General features: G+C 42.9%; 1 protein-coding gene across 2 annotated transcripts in view; it reads right to left on the bottom strand.

The window, feature by feature from the left end:
* Window positions 1–404: 404 nt before the first annotated feature.
* OXSR1 (oxidative stress responsive kinase 1) overlaps window positions 405–19,163 on the bottom strand; it is an 88,304-nt gene continuing 69,545 nt past the window's right edge. For both annotated transcript variants that reach the window (XM_053977226.1, XM_053977235.1), the window contains 11 exons: window positions 18,973–19,106; window positions 17,105–17,153; window positions 14,442–14,507; window positions 14,078–14,200; window positions 9,458–9,493; window positions 7,690–7,875; window positions 6,160–6,236; window positions 5,229–5,281; window positions 4,838–4,906; window positions 3,910–3,974; window positions 405–3,064 (listed from right to left, as the gene is read on the bottom strand). In XM_053977226.1, coding sequence (XP_053833201.1) covers window positions 2,990–3,064; window positions 3,910–3,974; window positions 4,838–4,906; window positions 5,229–5,281; window positions 6,160–6,236; window positions 7,690–7,875; window positions 9,458–9,493; window positions 14,078–14,200; window positions 14,442–14,507; window positions 17,105–17,153; window positions 18,973–19,106 — 933 coding nt within the window. In that variant the 3' untranslated portion in view covers window positions 405–2,989. The remainder of the gene's footprint in view (window positions 3,065–3,909; window positions 3,975–4,837; window positions 4,907–5,228; window positions 5,282–6,159; window positions 6,237–7,689; window positions 7,876–9,457; window positions 9,494–14,077; window positions 14,201–14,441; window positions 14,508–17,104; window positions 17,154–18,972; window positions 19,107–19,163) is intronic.

Here is a 19,163-nt window from a genome sequence, read left to right as displayed (position 1 = left end):
AGCTCATTCCCAGCGGCACAGGGCATGCAGAGCTTGGAGCAAACCTCTCAGCTGCAGACAAGCTCTCAGGGCACCATCCTGAGTGCCTTCCTGGCTCCATTTCTGCACATAACTCCTGCAGAGATGCACTCATGGAATGGTTTGGGTTGGAAGGCATCTTAAAACTCATCCAGTTCCACCCCTGCCATGGGCAGGGACACCTCCCACCAGACCACGTTACTCAGAGACCCCATCCAGCCTGGACTTGATCTCCCTTTTCCCACTGAGTCTTCCTGAGGGCTGTCAAACCTCCCACCACCCCAAACAGAAACGTCCCAGGTGTTGCAGACACCACTCAGACAAACCCCTTCCTCAAGACACACCAACTGACCCAGTGACAAGGAAATCACACATCAAACACCTGGCAATGGACAATTTGTTCTTTATTGATTAAAAATTAGACACATGCAGTAAAATACAAAGTCCAAAAAAGGAAAAAAGCCTGACTATTTTACATCTTTCATTATAATCTACAATACACCAAAGTTGTGAAGAGGATCCATTTTCATTAACAGAGCATTGTCCTTAAAAGTAAGAACTAACTTAAAATTTCCACCTGCTTCCAGGTTCAGATCAGAAATTTGCACAAAAACCAAATTCTTAATGACACTGGAAAACAATTATGAACAGCATTGGCACTTACTGGAACAACATCAGAAAAGACAGTTGTCTAGCATTGTAATAGCCCAAGTAAATATTCTGGATCCCTACCCAAAAGATCTGGAGATCCATAGAGCAAAACCCATCAGCTTCTTCCTCACTTATTTTCTCCATTAAAGAACTATGGAACCTTGGGTTAGTGTGAGCTCAAGCTCTCTAAGTCCTGGCTTTGGGAAAATGGGGAATAACAATAAATAGATGCTGCATTGTTCCATTTGAGCAGTTTGAGTCCTAACCTTCCTCAGCACCAGTACACAAACGAATGAGGAGGTCCCCAGGGCATGCAGGCAGAGGGAAAATAATACTGTACCACAACTACCTTGTCTCTGTATTCTAAAGGCTCCCAACACATCCACACTGAGCACAGGGTGATGGGAATATCAAGGTGCCAGCCTGCTCCTCCCAAGCCAACAAGCTCAATGGGGGACACTGTAGGGAGTGCTTTGTGCCAGGCAACAGGGAATGGTGACAACACACACTTGCCAACCCAGCCACCACCAACTCCCTGCTATCGGGCACTTGCTTCCTGGGCTCTAGAGAGCATCAGCTCAGCACCCCAGGATGATCTCACTCCCCAGTTCTCATCTTCCTCTCCCTCCCCTTCACACTCACCAGCCATAGGGCTACAAACAGCCCATGGGGACACACCCAATATCCACCCAGAGGCTACAAGCAACAGGGGCAGTAAAAAAAGAACATGCACAATTCAGGAAGCTTCCACAGCTGCTCATAGAGAACAAGATATAAATACAGATTGTTCATCTGAAGACTTGGAAATGAAAAAAAAAAAAAAAAAGGAAACAGAACAAAAGTCCTAATTGAACCTAGTCATTCCGCTCTGTTTCTGCATTGTTTGTGTCTGATGGAAACAAAGCTCATTTCCATCTGCATGTTAAATTACAGACTTACAACTTCTGTGTAGAAAACACTCCAGAGCCAAGAGCAGTTACAAAGGCCAACTGTGAAACAGTAGGAAAAAAAAAAAGAGTCAACACCATTTATTATTCACATATTGCATTACAAGTGTCTCTTATCAAACTCAGAGCATAATTTATATTATTCATGTAGAAACTCAACTTCAACACCACATGGAAAGAAAAGCTAAATACATTGTGTGACAGGGGTGCAGTGACATCCTGATCAAACGTCGAGGCTTGGGCTGACGCGCAGCCCGACGACCCAAGGGATTGAGTGCAGGAGGGACAAACCCAGCGCCCGCTTTTGCCCAGTACAGCCACTCTACTGGTGATTCTTTATTGCTGTAAAACACGACAGGGATGGTTCCACGGGTACCAGCTTGCAAAGGACTGGGGAACACGTTGGGAGGCCAGCCAGGCATGACCAAACTGGGTTTCAGGGACACTTGGAAGTGCATCTGTTCCAAAGGCAGAGTGATATAGATCTCCTCTCCCTGTGACCATGGATATTGTGTTCACCATCTGAAAGACCAGTTTCCAGGCAGCAATGCCTCCCTGGTCTGCTTCAAGAACAGACTACATCTAAAATGCAGAATGAAAGCAGCAGGAAGGACTGCTGAATGTAAATTAAAAGGTTCAGCCCTCATGCCATGCCTGGCACTCATGTGGAGAGAACCAAAATGATAAAGAAAAAAGAAAAAAATTAAGGCAGTTTACATAGGGAAGCTGACTTCTAACACCTCAAAGTCAAGGAACTTCTCCAAAACAAACACAAGGGAAGGAAGTTCTCCCTCCTGTGGGTTAAGACTCTGCTTGCTTTCTCAGGTGCAACCATTCAAACCAGCAGTTTTAAAACACACAGCCAAAGAGAAGCAGATTTCTCAGCACTCCAGGTGACCCAAACAACATGTACATTGGTGTTTCAGATAGAAGGAGAAGCAGGTAAAGAACAAAAAAAAAAAAAATCCGTTCAGTATTAAAACTTGTGCAAAAACAGCAAGTGAAAAAGAATGAAACCACATGTAAGCAAACACTTAGGCAAGATCATCAGAGCAGTGGAACCCCCTGCTTCGTACTCAGTAGTATTTTTCTTTAAAGTAAGGCAATAATAAAATGAACATGCAGGCAATGACGTGTTGGGTCTGCATGTTTGAGATGACAGATACAAAAACATGAGAGTTGTTTACAAAAGGTGTAAACGTCATCGGTAATTTCAGGAAGGTTTGTGATCCTATTAAGGAAAATGTTAAAGCTTCTAGGAAGGGGGCTGTAGTTCAATTCTTTGGCAGTAGTGGTTTTTTTTAGGCTAACAGAAGCATTACGAATATGCACATGTGGGTTCTCTGTTGGGAAACATCTCCTGGGACCAATGTTTAGCTGATGCTGAGCTGTGCAAATCCTATAAGTTTGCCATCATCCGGAATTTCTGAGCCGTCAACACCAGATGCCTGAAACAGGGAACAAAGATCCAAATAGCAACACACATGCTCTACCTTCCAGCAGAAACCACAAGCAGGTGTATCAGGGTGGGGGGAGGAAGCAGGCACAGGACAGCTTTGCACTGTATTCAGCAGCTTGCAGTACCCAAAGTTAAAATTGAGTGCTTTCGCATTTTTGCCTTTTTTTTTTCTTTTTTGAAGATATGAAGGGCTGGGACTGAAGTTTTGCCAATGTCTGCTCCAACTAGATATTATATGTGCAGTAACTGGGATAAAACAAGTGAAAACTCCTTACAGGAAGAGTAAAAAATAAGAGCACTTACAGCTTCACTCCCAATAACCTGATTAAGCGTTTGCTTTGCCACTGTAACTCCCCCTGAATTTCACCACCTCAAAGATTCACCTGCTCTGCTCCTAGTTTTGGCTCTCTTCTTTGGCCCACCACTCTTTTATTTTCCTTTTTTCTTCTTCATTTCCCCCTTTCCTCCACAGGGACAATGTATCTGGACCCTCCCTCATTCTCTTCCTCCAAGAAAGGAGTCTGTGGCAATTCTTAGCCCATCCACCTACCTTGAAATATTTCTGCAAGTGCACATCCCAAGCCCCAAAAATACCCCTCTGCAACATTTACATATATTAATTAGCACATCATCTCATGCTTATTTATGCCAGGTACTGCTCAGAGGATACAAGCAGGGAGCCTGCAGTGCCTACAGTTATACAACCAGTAAGAAGCTTTGGGAAAGAAGGGAGGATTTAGAGTGCATACATCAGATGCCTGCAGTAAACATCTACATGCAATGCCTTCTCCTTGCAAGGGACAACTTGATCAATTAGGGAACAGGAATAAATACCAGTCTGAAAGTGATGGATCTGTTTGCCTGAGGCTCTTCCACAATTTTCTGCAAATTAGCTGCAACTGAAATCACACAGACACAAAGAGAATGGGCAAATATTAGGACAGGCTGGAGAAAAACATTCCAAACTCCTTAGTCCTCTTTCTATTACTTCACAAACTTTAAATTTTTACACTGATAGGGAAAGGTTTAGGTCTCAGTCTACTTCAATCTAAAGCTTTGAACTGTGAAAATGCTGTTATTGTTCCTACATTACTCTTTCAGGGGTAGTTATTTTTCCCAGGATGTGATGGGATCAATAGTAATAACTGCCCAAGTGTACCTGGAAATCCAGGTAATTTTGCACTAGCAGCTTTCCTGTGTACAAGGAACAGCTTTGCTTGCTGCAGTTGGAATCCACAGGCAGTGCCGACAGTTTAAAAGTCTCACCTGCTGCACAGGAGGATTCATTTATTTAGCAAACTGCTGTTTGAGGCAGCTGTTCCCCCCATACAACTCTGCTGCTGCCCCAGGGCACTTGCCACTCACACTTCCTTCCCCAGCCCTAATTAAACCCAAAAGGCCTGGCTGATTCCAGTCCCAGAGCTCTCTTGCACAGGACCTGTGAGCAGGACAGGCTTGTGCAGCACTTTGGTGATGCATCTCTGTCAGATGATAATGATTTGGCTAATGCATCAATTAGACTTCATTCTGCATTACAAGGAACATTTGCTTCACAATGTTACCAACTAAATCATCTTCCTGTGAACTGGGGGTTGCCTACGTGTTGGCACAGAACTGTCACCAGAATTGACAGCAGCTGTGCAGGGCCACTGGGGTAGAGACAAGGCCAGAGAAAATTTTCCTATCACCCACTAACCAGGTCATTTTTAAGATGGAAAAAATGACTGAAATGGTTAGAGCAGAAAAAATAATTTGTAATTACCTATTACCAGATCTCTGCCATCAACAAGACCTGCTGAAATGAGCTCCTGAGACACACCATCTGCAGTATCTGTTGGAGAAAAACCCAAGAGCCATCACCACAGAGCAGAAATTGTCCAGCTGGTGAAAGCACCACACAGAAACCTAAAGGAGCTTGTACAAACCAAATAGCAGAAGTGTCCTTTACAAAAGACAGAGATCAGGGTGCACACCAGGTGCTGTGAATTCACTGAAGGACTGCACTTTAGCCATATCCATGAGTTTCACAGCAGTGCTCCAAGCCCAACCACAATAAGCCCTTTAGAAAGGGACTGTGGACAGACACTCACACAACAGCACAACACCAAACACAGAACTTCCCCTTCACTCAATGGAATTTCCCACCAGCTCACCTTTCCCTGGGGTGAATTCAAACCGAATATCATGGAGCTCTTTATTTGAATTCCTGTGGAAAGAAGAGAATTTTATATAAAAGAGACCATTTCATGGCATGATAGGTGGCCAAAAGAGAGTGCTGTCACTGAATAATCAGCCTGTGAATTCATTGCATTCTACCCCCTCAAAGGCAGAAACTCATCACCTAGATGTGCATGTGGAAGCAGCACAGTCTGCCTCCCAGCCTGACAGAGCCTGGGCCAGTCCAGGATAGGCGAGTGTCACCTCTCTGCTACAAGGGCAGCTGTTCCACTGTCTCAACAACTCATATCCCTCAGCACAGATATCCTGGCAGCACACGTTTCAGAGGAGGGAGGTGCTCACTGGCTGCAGATGCACACACATTATGGATGTGATGCTCAGAATCCCCACTCCAATGCCTACCAACAACCAGGATGCCTCCAAAGATGAGAGGCAGGCTCTTTTAATGAGAAACAGCAGTGTGTGTAATGAGTGTAGAAAGATTCTTTTTTCTGCCTGTTTCCAGTGACACAGAGCAGAATCCACTCCCTGAACTGGGTAAAAGCTCTTCACTCTCAGAACTGGCTGAAGTCTGAAGTTGTGCATGAAGATTAAGATGGTCCAGCAGAAGGCCAGAACCCCTGGATCCCTGAATCCTTTTAGGAAACCCAGCTAGCTCCTCTTTCCCACTCCATGAGAGTTTAGCAATGTTTACACAAATATCAAAACCTCTTTCAATACAGGTTTTGCCAAACTGACGTGGATGTGATAAACTGCTTTTCCAAGTCACAGTTTCAGAAGAGCAGGTGAAATCCAAGCTGACACACACTTAACCACCACCCTATTAATTAACAGGCACAGAAGAGTGCCAGTGGGCCTCTCCACAAAGGCTCATGTTAACAGAACAGGTCAGTTTTGTGTCCTTACCTTAACCTTAATACAAGGTTGATGGGGACTCTCACATCTTCCTGTACCGGAGCTGCAGCAGGGGCTGCAGGTGGGGCCTGCAACAGGATTACATCATTTTAAGGCAGGTTAACAATACTTTGCTCTGGTTTTAAAACTAGAGCTAACCTTGATCAACTATAGATATAAGTAAAAGTTAACTCATCATTGGAATCATGGCACTACACTGAGAAAGATAACAGGCCAATGAACCAGGAAAAGTTCACACTTAAAACAGGAGGGTCTCTGCAATTGCCTTGGAAAGAGTAAAAGCTGCACAACTCTGAGAAATGCCAAAATGTCAGGAGACTTCAGAAGTGCTAAATGTAAAATGATTACTGGCTTTGCATTAAAACTTAAGGTTTCTGGATATTCCCGACAGCTTCAAGACCTCCTGTTTTAATCCCTGCCCCAAACATCTGATTTAAAAACCTGATACAACTGTATCAGGAAAAAATTGAATTGGCAGATTAGCATGTACTCTCAGTTACCTTTTTTTTTTCCATGAAATCAAAGTCTTTAAGAGCATCGAGCAGCAATTTTATAGCTGCCTATTTTCAATTCTAAATTACCTCTGAGTAACTATTGGAACATGTAATCAAATAATTTCATATTGGTTAGCAGCAGATTTCCAATAGGGATGATCCAGGAGTTGCCCTGCACTTGTTACAGCACTTGTGATATTTCCAGTACAGAGCTAAGTTTTATTCAATCTCCACCAAAAAAACCCAATAAAATGGAGCAGGGTCAGTCACCTGTACTGCCCATGCTGAGGTAAGGGTTTTATACCTGCAGGAACTAGACAGACACAACACCAGGCTGATAATTTAAGCACAGAAGTCTTGACCAAGTGTTTTCTATCTAGATTACTTGTTTTTTCACAAGAGAAAAAGAAAATAACACTTTGTTTAAAACTAGCATTTTACTCCAAGGTGCTAGCAATGCAGCTCAGGGCTTCTGGTCACAACCTGGTTTCTGTTGAAGCTGAAAACCACCAGGTCAGTGAAAACAAACAAGGGTTCGTGGAGAAGTCTAGAGCTCTGCAAAACAGTAACCACTAAGCAACAAGAGCCATAAAGAATAACACACTGACACAGAGAGCTGTGAGGAAGAACATATGTAGAGCTATAAAAAAGAGCATATTGACACTAAGAGCTATAGAGAAGAACACACGGACACAAGTTCATGAAGTTCAGCTTAGGACAAGCTACCAAAAAAATAAGATATTGGGCACTAGTGGCAGATATGCTGCTAGTGCATATCCCAAGTGTCACTGACACCAACACTGCTCCAGCCTTCACTGCTGCTGGTGTTTCAACTGCTGCATAAAATTCAGGGATTAAATACTGGCCTTTTAAAGGAGATTTGAAGGGGGTTGATTTAAGTACCAAAGGTATTTTAATGTTGCCAATAATACGTCAAACTTCCACTGTTTCAGATTGTTCTGGCACATCTGGAATGGAACAGCTAAAGGCAAACCTGAAAGCTGGCAGGAAGGGTGTCTGCTCTTACCTGGGCTGCTGCTGGGGCTGCTGCTGGGGCTGCTGCTGCTGCTGGGGCTGCTGGAGGAGCCTGGCTGGGTGGAGGTACAGCAGTTGGAGGTTGTGCAGGTGCTTGTCCTGCAGCCTGAGGTAGTTCAGTAGGTGCCTGTGCTGGAGCATTGAGTGAAGGACCTTGAGGCTCAGCTGATGGAAACAGCTGCAAGCAAGGAGTTTTAGTGAGAAAGGGAACTCAAGAGTTGTGATTCAAGCACAGGCTTTCCTAGAAATGCTTGTCTGCCACATAAATCACTTAGAGAAGTTCAGTGCCAAGGGCATTCCCAGGCCTCCAGGACATTAATGCTGATCCCAAGTTGGCATTCAGGGGTTTAAGGTGTCCTTATGTCCAGGGACCCATTCTGGCCTGACATTTGCAAGTTTTACTCACTAGTAAACCAAGACACCAGCATGGCTGTGGACAAAAATTACACTCTGTGGCAAGGCTGCATGTACATAGATATATCCAGCTGGGATGAGAGCACCCTCTCAGTCTCCCTCTTCCCTGGAATCTGAGTCCTACTTGTATTTTCAAGAAGCCATGCCCTCAGAGCAGAGCAGCCCTGCTTTGACTTGTAGTTCCTTTCAGAGAACAAACCCCAGCAAAGCAGTGAGATAACTATTGACAACTGAGCCTTTCACCAAGCAAATGTCAGAGTAATTTGGGTATCAATTGAAAGTGATTTCAGAGTTCTTCAAATCATGCTAGATAAGATTTAGGATTGGACTTTACTTTAGTCTCTTGCAAAAAACCAAATCCAACCAATCAAACAAAAAAAAAATCCATATGAAATTAATTGGAGGGTGGGAGAAAAGAGCTAAATGGAAATTTAATCTCTTTTTTACCTCTTGTTATTCAGTACAGAGAAACCAATTTTAGCATGGGAGCCAAAGAACTGTCAGCTTGATGGCACTTCAGTGTGCCCTCCAGCTTACTCTGGCAGGTTGTAGGAAATATAAATCACCTTCAATGCTGGAAACCTGGACAGGAGACTTCCAGTGGGAATATTCATCCCAAAGGGCTTCTGGTTTTCAGCTTTTTTTTTTTTTTAAATTTAGAATTTATGTCAAATTACAGTGCCAGAACTGTAGTCTTTCTCAAAATCTCCCTTTAGAAACACTTCTTGGAAACAAATGAAGGAAGAACAGGACAGCCCAGCCCAAGACTAATTTCTAGGAGACAGCTCTGTTTATCTTTCAACACAGGTAGGGAAAAGACAGACATAGCACAGTCTCTGGCAGATAAGCTGTCCCTATCACTGGAAGATGAGACATACTAATATTCCTAATGTAACAAACAGTTCAGAACTGAAGAAAGACGATAAATAGCAATTGAAGTTGTGTTTGCTATCAAATACTACTACAGAATTCTTTCACAGTTCTGAGCACAGGTTCCAAACCAGAGAATTAGACAATGCAAACCAGACATCCTAAAGTTGTGTTCTGTTGGGTTTGTGTAGTTTGGGGGTTTTTTAAAGGAGGAAATGAGAACACAGTTGTTTTGCTCAGATTATTCTTGTGACCGATTCATTACCTTGCAACAAACAGACTTTTGCCACAGCAAGCTGACAAGACATACAACAAACTTACCTCAAGAAGAGCTCTTGGCATTATACAGCCAAGGATTCCTTTTATAGGGAGCTCTTCAAACAGAGCTCAGCTAGATACTGGCTTCTACTTCACATAATATTGCTTTCAAAGGCTAATAAAGCATGTTCCTTGAAACATTTGCAATTATAACTTACCTCGGAATTCTGTACAGGTTCTTTCACTCTGGGAGACTAAAGAAAAAAAAGAGAAAAATATGTCATTGCCTAGACCACAGTGAAGCTTACTGACTAGAAGGACTTGTCAGAACCACACTGAACATGAGAAACCTACATAATTGTTTGAAGTTACACATGTGTATTAGGATGCATGATAAAAGGGACACCACACAATTTGTTGTCACATTGCACCACCCAGAAACACAGCCACGTTTCAGACCCTGCAGTCAGTGTTTCCACAGTGGCACACAACACCCTAAGTTGCTATCACTGTTACTCATTAGCAAGATCCAGGACTCTTGAAGATCACTCACATTGGATCAAATTACTTAAGCATCAAGATGGGAAAATCCATTTTAAGCTACTCAAGTCTGGCAGAAAAAGATAAATGCAGATCTGCCTGGCAGAATTCTGCTAGAAAACAAGTTCCCTTCACTTACTTAGGGTGGTAGTTTCCAAACCAACTTGCTTAAAACATACAGAACCTCTGTAGGGTGGGAGGGAGGGATCAGCCTTGCTTGTGCTGCTTTTTAGAAAGAAATCCCTGGCCTGCTCCCCCTGCCTTGGACCCAGCATTCTGCTGTGCTCTTTGTGAGAGAAAGCAGGGAACTGACAGGTAGGTGAACACTCCGCAGTGAAACAAAGAGACCAGTGGAACAATGGGGAAAGTGCAGGCAAAGCAATGTGACCAGCTTTTGCTTATCAGTAAAACAAAGATAACACTGCACTAGCTGTTTCACATGAGCAGGGGGGAATTGCCAAGTACTCCTGAAAAGCCCTGCAATTAAGAGTGCCTGCAACTTTGACTTCCAACAAGTCCAGTTAGTGGAGATAGGTGGAATGGTCTGGTCCATGCTGGCAATAAAAAAACCCTGCTCCTTGTCCACATAATGGTCTAACAGGTTGCTGTTTGGACTGCACAAGCTGGATAACAGAACATTAAGGCTCATCATGCCCCGACCCTGAGAGAGTTTCTCCACTAATAGAGGCCACTACCTTAATGAGTGCAGATCAAAGCAATTTGTAACATTTGACTCAGAGGCTTCTTGTGAGAAAAGGTTAAGAAGTCTTACTCTCAGAACAGCAGGTTTCAAAAAGGCCTCTGGACAGAGCGAAAAGGAACAGTTCTCTCAGTATGACTATTTGTAGGGTAACCCACTGTCAGGGTAAAAGTCACACAGCCAGAAAGGTAATGCCTGAAATCCATTTCAGTGTGCTCAGCCTTCACTTGACAGTTACCAGGTGGGATGAAAAACACGGCATTGCTCCCAGAGAAATAGCCCTGCTCCACATCTGCAGGCCACAGCTGCTGCAGTGTTCTTCCAGGAACAAAGCTCATACCCAAGAGTACCCAGATGCCTCAAAGAATTACATAAAAGGAAAGATCAGTGTGCTAAGCACTGTACAGATGAGTATGGAAACACTGGCCCTGCCCCTCAGCTGACAACTGATCCAGATAAATGACCAACAGAAGTGGTGAGAGCCACTTGAGTATGAGCCAGCAAGTGCCCAGGTGGCCAAGAAGGCCAATGGCAGGCCTGTATCAGGAATAGTGTGGCCAGCAGGACCAGGGCAGTGACTGTCCCTTGCACTCAGCATTGCTGAGACACCTTGAGTGCTGTGCTCAGTTTTGGGCCCCTCACTACCAGAAGGACATTGAGGGGCTGGAGCAAGCCCAGAGAAGGGCAACAGAGTTGGGAATGGCTCTGGAGCCCCAGGAGCAGCTGAGAGAGGTGAGGGGGGGCTCAGCCTGGAGAAAAGGAGGCTCAGGGGAGACCACCTCAGTCTCCACAACTCCCTGACAAGAGGGTGCAGCCAGGTGAGGATCAGGCTCTTTTCCCAAGTAACAAGTGAAAAGAAAAAATGGCTTCAAGTTGCACCAGGAGAGATTTCAATTGGATATTAGGAAAGATTTCTTTACTGAAAGGGTGCCCAGGGAAGTGGTAGAGTCACCACCTCTGGAGGTGTTCAGAAAATATGAAGAGGTGGCACCTGGGAACAGGCTTAGTGGTGAACACAGTGGCTCTAGGCTATCAGTTGGACTCAGCAATCCTGGAGGCCTTTTCCAGCCTTAACATTTCTATGATTTTATTAAACACATGGACAGAAAGAAAACAGGACAAACATTAACAAACATTTACCTAAGGCACAAATAGGATGACTTTGGAGATTAGTTCTAACTAATTTTTGCTTGTGTAATCAAAGATGATGTGAGTAAGCAGTGAAATGTGGCCAACATAAATCACCACTGCACAGATTTATCAGGTAACAGAAAGTGCACAATTTAAAAGCACACAGAGCACAACTGCTTTTATTTTAATTCAAGGTTTTAAATGCAGAGAGAGAGTTCAGAAGGTCTTTATATCCAAAAAGTAATGTTGACCCAGAAAGTCACCATATTCAGTGAATTGAGGAGGTATTTTTGGCTTTGGGTATAATAAATATTTGCCTGCTTTCAGGTGCAGTACTAGGAAGAGACTTGTAAGATATGTTTACACATATTAAATTCACCCTATTTTTTCTGTGAAGTGGAAATAAGTAAAAAATACCAACACTTTCCATTTATGTAGATGATTTTATGCAGGTTAATACTTCAGTATTTTGGCACATTAAGTCAATCTGCAGGGCCTCCTTTTACTGCAGTAAAATGCAGGTACAGACGGAATCACAGAATCACAAATTGTTTTGGGTTGGAAAGGATCTTTAAAAGTCCCCTATTCCACCCTCACTGCAAGGGGCAGAAAAAAAAGGTGCCACCTAGTTATTCTACCCAATAACCTGGTTAAAATTGCAGAGGGATTTACAGACAGGTAGAATTTATCCCAAGTGTTTGAAATGCGACCAAAAACATGGGATAAACACTAATTCTCAATAACACCACTGTATTCATGGCAAAAAATTGGCAGTTTGGATACAAGTCTTAGGACTGCTTGAAAAGGAATCAAATTCAAGTACCCAGGCAGACATATAGAGAGGTCTGAGGTTCCACAGTGCCCTTCCTGACATTCTGGAACATACAGGTGCCCCAGAGTGCTGTGGTACACATGGGGTGCCTGCAAAATGATCATATACATCTACAGGGAGGTAACTGAATTGAGACCTACTACTCCAACATCCTTCCTAAAGGTTTGCTGAATGGGAGACCTACAAGTAAGGGTCAAGCACAGCCCAAATGAGAGTGATCAGGACAGGCAGCAGTACAAGAAAAATATATCAAAGCATCAAGAAAAAACTCTTGAAACGGAGGTTGTAAACATGTGTGTCAATCTGCTTTTTCCTGTCTAAGAGGAATAAAACAAGTAAGTACTGTTCAAAACACAGTAAACAGTGTTAAGTCATGGTAGCCTGAGCTTTGAGACAAGATACAAGAAGTTCTAAATAATCTCTGGAACAGAATTAGGGTCTTTTACAATACTGCCTCCTAAAATTTGATGGTATTCTAGCCTACAAAAGGAATTTAGAAGAATTCAGCGTACATCTTAGAGCTTATTCATCAAAGAATTTCACTAGTAGCTACCTGGTACCAAGAGATTTTCCTTGATCATGTATAATACAAAGCTGGACACAATAAGCTCTTTAAGAAGTCACAAGAGTTGCTGTCACAAATAATGCATTTACTGTATCAAATGGCTTTTAAAAACTCAAGCATTTTAGAACACGCTGAAAAGATGCAAAATCTTGCATTTAATACTGACATGTCTATTCACAACAGCAACAGATGCCAGACTAATGAAAGAGAAATGAGAGAAGTTGTAAAGGGATAAATGTTTCAAACCAATACTGTTTTCTTCCCTTTCATACTGAAAATCTTCCTCTAAACATCCTTCACTGTCTCACTAATTCGATTACAATTAAACCACAGTCCATTTCCAGCCACCTGCTGTGGTGAAAAGAAACTAGGCAAACCCACAGTCAAAACCACATAGTCAAAACCCACACAAGTGACTGCTGGGAGAAGACAACCTGAAAATTCATTGTAATATTTCAGCTGATCATTATACTTTACTCCTCTGAGTTGTTGGAGGGTTTCTATATGTGTTGGGAGAGGGGAAAGTGGCGTTTTCTTGAGGATTTTCAAGCACAAGACTAATCACTCCTGTGACTTCAGGGATGCTGTGAAGTTTTCTACCAGGATTAATCAATTTCAGTGTAACTGGGGGGCAGAACCAGGCCCTGCATGTTTCAGGAATCAGCCATAAGAACAGGCCCTATTGATTTCAGCTCCATCCTGGAGAGGGCAGTAGGATAAAACCTCTCCTGACACTTCCAGAAGAAAGCATCTCAAGCAGTCAGCACCCTTAAAGGGAATATCCTAGCTGCAGTGTATTAGTATGCTGAGCTGGGAGCAGGCTGTCTGAATTAACATTTCCAATTATACTGAACTTTCCTGAATGAGACCAGCTGTGCCCCACCACAATGACAGAAAAGATCAATACAATTTCTTCAACCTTCAGTCTACTTTCTTTGCTTCAGCTTCCAACTCGAGGGAAGGGATTACAGCTTGCTGTGTATCATGCTGAAGGCCATGTGCTCCCCAAATATTTTCAGACCTATCAAAATTGGACAACAAAACAGAGACAGTGGAGTTTGAGGACCCACCCTGAGCTGTGAAATTGCTGCTCTGCCTTCCTCACTTTCTTCATCAAGCTCATCATCACTCCATTCCCAGCCACCATCTTCAGTCTTATGAAGACGCCCACTGGAGCCTGGGACTCTCCGGACCTGCCCAGCACAAGAACACAGAATTTACATCTCAAGCAAACAGTTTCTACAGTTGATTTTAGAAGAAATAGCGCCAGAACATCTTCATCTTCCATCACCTGCCATGGTGTCTGATTATTTTATTGAAACTAATAGCTCTACCTAGAAAAAGCTGTACTCCAGTAGTTATTATTAAAAATGTGAATACAAGCACAAAAAATAGTACAACTGTAACAGCAAGAGCCCAGGAGGTTTTCAGTACCTTTTTGGATCTTTCAGTTATTGTTGGTGCTCTCTGCAACATCTTCTCTTGTAAAAACTCTTTATTCTGCAAAGAAAAAAAACCAAACATTTGCATTGCTGAAAATGTCCTTTGATGCCTTCACTGTCTCTGATAAAGTAACTGCTAAGTTGTTTCTAGCAGAAAGTGGTTTACATGTTTCATCCCTATTCCCCCAAGGATATTAACCACTCCCCTCCTTTGGGCTGCAGTATGTGATGTTTCATCCTAAATACCTTTTCAGTTAACAGTGGCACTCTCCTTATGCAAAGTGACATGGAATTAACAACAGAGGAGCTGGATATTATTCTGATTTATTTGGAAATACACATATTATACTGCAGTATCTGGTACCCTGCTGAGGCATTTGGCTTTCTTCCACTTGCAGCTACTACACCATCTGGATTCAACCCCTTTGCTTTATCTTACTCCTAAATTTATGCCTGTCCAACTGTCAAAGACAAACCTCAGACAGGTTGGGATGTAGAATTCCTCTGTGCTGGAGCAAACAGAAATTGGGACAGCAAGATTTAAAGTGGCTGAAAAAATGTACAGCATTTATGTTTAGAGAGGAAGTAAATGCAGTGCTCACAACTGAATATTGGGGAACTGTTGTGACGCTTTATTGTATTAAATTTCCTCTTCAGCAAGCTGCTCCAGACTGGCCAATGTGGGTTCCTGAGAATACAATTTTCTCACTGCTGAATTGTGGGGCCAAACTTATGGCAGCAGGAGAAGCAGGGCAGTCCAGGCCAGCACCCTGGCATTTGGCTGGGTATTCCACACCACACCAGTGCATTTGGAAAGCTCTGCTGTCCCTGCCCACGCAGAGCTCCCAGAACTCCCCCAGGATGGTTGCCTGCAGGCAGGATGGAGAGTCTCAAGATACACTCTGTCATTCCTGATAAGTGGCTCCCAGCATTATCAAACCATACTTTTACATAACCTAGATGGTATTTACATATATGACTCAATATAGATGTATAGAAGCTGCACTCTTCAGCCCTCAAGTTCCAGCTGTCAGTTTGGCAGTGGCTGATGTGCGACAGCAATTTAACCCTGTGTGAACTGGCACACATTTGCACTCCAGATGCTGGGTTAAGCAGTGCCTCATTTACAATAATGTTAATTTTCTATCACCACCCTGCTAATATGTCTCCAGCACCTTCATGAAAGCACGAAGGAGATTTAACACACAATTAAGTGTAACATGAACTAGAACTTGCAGAATCAAATGGAGAAAGGTCAGCAATGTGTAAACCATCTTATCACTTTGGACACCAAGTGTGCACCCAGCATACAGATGCAGACTAATCAGCTGCCTAAAATCCCACTATGGACAGTGAAACCCTAGTTAATACTGTCAAGAGCCCAGACATCAATTAAACTTGCCCTAAAGCAAACTTCTGCATTTCATCAACTGGATCACCCTCCAGACTTCTCTGGTTCATAGAATTATCAAATCACACAATACCCTGAGTCAGAAGGGACCTACAAGGATTGAGTACAACTCCTGGCCCTGCACAGGACACCCCAGCAATCCCACCTGAGACTGTTGTCCAAATGCTCCTGGAGCTCTGGCAGCCTTGAGGTCGTGACCATTTCCTGGGGAGCCTGTTCAGTGCCCCACCACCCTCTGGGGGAAAAAACCTTCCCCTAATATCCAAACTAAACATCCCCTGACACAGCTTCAGGCCATTCCCTTGGGTCCTGTCACTGGTCACCAAAGAGATCAGCACTTGCCCCTGTGCTTCTCCTCATGAAGAGGAAGAGCAACTCTCCCTGGGTTGCACCTGTAAAGATTCCTGTCAGCTTTAATAAGGCATCCAGCTCCTGTACAGATACGTGGCATGGCCAATTCCATTTAAGCATCTTAATCTGGGCGTTGAAAACTACCCTGATTAATTGGTGATGCTGCTGTGCTATGCTAAGTATGCAGTCTCTTTTTGATAGTTTAATCTGTATTCTGCTATAAATCCTGTGCACTTTGATCACAAAAAAAAAAAAAAAAAAGCAAACAGAAAACATTCCCCATGCTCATGGAAATGCAAATCCTGCCCTGTGCTACTGCTGTCTGTCTCCCGCAGTAAGACCTCGCACGTTGCATATGCACTAATCTCCGGGCAGTAATTACATAATGCTCACTGGCAGCTCACTCCAAGGCTACAAATGGGAGTTTCCCACTGTTGTGTACCACAGGATCTTCACTTTCCATAAGGCAACACAGGGTGGAATATCTTTGGTAGCTCTTGCACAGTGGGCCTCATTCAGCCCCTCACACACAGACTGATTAGAGAGCTTACTAAAATCTAAGTTACACTCACTGCAGCTGAGACCTTTATGGGTGGACAGGCAGCCAGAATGGCACAATTACAAAGTAAGAAGAAACCCAAAAGGCACTGAAAGACAGTTAAATGCTCAAGAATTCCTAGATAATTTCTGTTAACAACAGCATACACAGGAGATACAGAAGGGGGATTTTATTCTGCTCCTTCACAATGACCCATTCAACTCACTCAGCTCTGCTGGCTCCAAGTGAAAGAGCCCACACTCCTGCCAGTAAAGCTGTCACCCACACCTATCATGCTTCTGAAAAGTCCTTTCCACAGCCTCTGCATAAATCAGTTTAGGAAGTGTTTTCTTACCTTTGCTTTTGTGAAAAATTTGTGTCTTAGGAGTTCTGCTGCTGTTGGTCTGTCAATAAAAACAGATGTAGAAAAGACAATTATAAATGCTCCCTTTCAACCCAACGGTCTTCCAGGCTGCTGCAGCTTGTTGGCATCTTGTGAAGGCATCAGCTTCTCCTGTATAATTCCCCTAAAATCAATGTATTCCAAGTAAATTTTACACCAGCAATCTTTTAAATTACTCAGTGTATTCTGAACAAGGCCTATTCTGTTCAAAAGCAATGAATGACTTGGGACTGGTGGGGAGAATTTGCTCCCAATTTGATGCTGAACTTGAGACTCTTAGATAACAAGAGAATCACAGAAAAAATGTGCTCAAAATGGAAATTACAGAGTCATCACCAGAGTGCAGTACTCACCCTGTGCAAGTAACAGTTATTTCAGAGATACCTGATTAAATGTGTGCAATTAATTCTATTAAACATAGGCAGAATGATCAATCTTGGCCTAAAAGAACATGAACAAGTATAAACTATTTTCCCCTTTAAGTCAGACTTCACTGGAAAGTGAGAGACATCCCTTGGTCAGTTTAGGAGGAATTTGCTAAAGCCTCAAGCCTGCATGAGAAAGCAGCAGCTTACAGCATTTTCCTCACTGCAAACAGTGCTTAAATAGTAACAGAGTTTAATCAGTGACTTGCAAAGGCCATTCATCACAGAGTTTATTTCATCACAGAGTACTCCAACAAAATGCATCCACCTCAGAGCAAGGGAGCCCCTAAAATAATGAAAAAGGAATTGCACTAAATTCTGCAACATGCCAACCTCCTGCTTCCACAGTCAGGACAATGCCAGTGGCTGTCAGAAGTGCTTGAGGGAAGAAGGGGTGTGCCACAATTCAGTGATTATGTATAAACTGATCAGCACACATCCTAACCTGCAAGGATAGGATACACTTTGGAAAGGGGAAAGAATGTCATGCTGGGAAAAAAACCCAGCTATCAACTTTTATCAAGCACTCCACTGGATTCATTATGTATTTCAAGTGTAATGCTTGATAGAAGAGAGAGGCTCATTGCACAGTGCGTGAGAAGCCTGTGTTCCTGGATCTGACACAAGAGGGAACTGAAAAGTGTCTTCATTATTATTATTTTATGAAAGAACTTTTTCCTTTCCAAAATTAAGTCTGCTTACTGAGGAGGAAAAAAAAAAACAACCTAAGAGGTATTAAAAATGGCACAGCACACACACCATCCCCTTGGTAATATTTCCTACGTCACTGAGTAGTCAAGATACTGCTCAAGGAAGACTGAAAGTGTCATCAGGTCACTTAAGCAATCTGTATTGATGAAAACATGTTGGTAAAATTTTGTCAGTGTTTTTCCTGATTTCCCATCCAAACCAAATACGACATATAATTAAACTAGTCAAAACTACACTGAAAGCCTTCTCTGCACTGCTAAATTTTAAAAAGTTTATTTTTGTAGTTTTGCAAGTAAACACACATTCCTCAACCTGTAATTTCTGATTTGTAAACACAAAGCAGTTTTGACTGGGAACAAAACATGAACTGAAGTCACCTGCTGGAGGTGGCCAAGGGAGAATGGCCCTACCCAGGCAGTGGACTGGGATGCACTCTCATTAACCCAAATGGAAAATGTGTGCCCTGGCCAGGCACAGTGCCAGACATTTATCCATAAAAATAAGGACAGCCAAGAGAATTTGTTGCCTGCCACACAGCAAGATTGCTGTGTTCCTTGTGACTGAAAGTTTGGAGGGGCAGAGAGTATACCAACTTCAAAAAATAGGGAACATAATGATGTTTGTGAGTTAGGGGGGTTTGTTTGTTTGCTTGCTTTAATTTATTTTGGTGTGATCCATTCTTACCTTTTTTCAGGGTCTTTTTGTAGGCACGATGAAATCATCTTCCTAAATGATTTCCCATATTTCTTCAGCATCTCCTTATCTTGCACACCAGTTTCCAAAGATGGAGGATCATTTTGTAGTGTCAGCATTAGAACCTGAAATAATTATTGCTATTGGCAATGAGATTTTCCTTGGGTTTTGTCACAGACAAA

The sequence above is a fragment of the Vidua macroura genome, chromosome 1 (genome assembly GCF_024509145.1).
Source record: "Vidua macroura isolate BioBank_ID:100142 chromosome 1, ASM2450914v1, whole genome shotgun sequence".
In the NCBI taxonomy this organism is placed as follows: Eukaryota; Metazoa; Chordata; class Aves; order Passeriformes; family Viduidae; genus Vidua; species Vidua macroura.
This window is presented reverse-complemented; position numbering and strand designations above follow the sequence as displayed.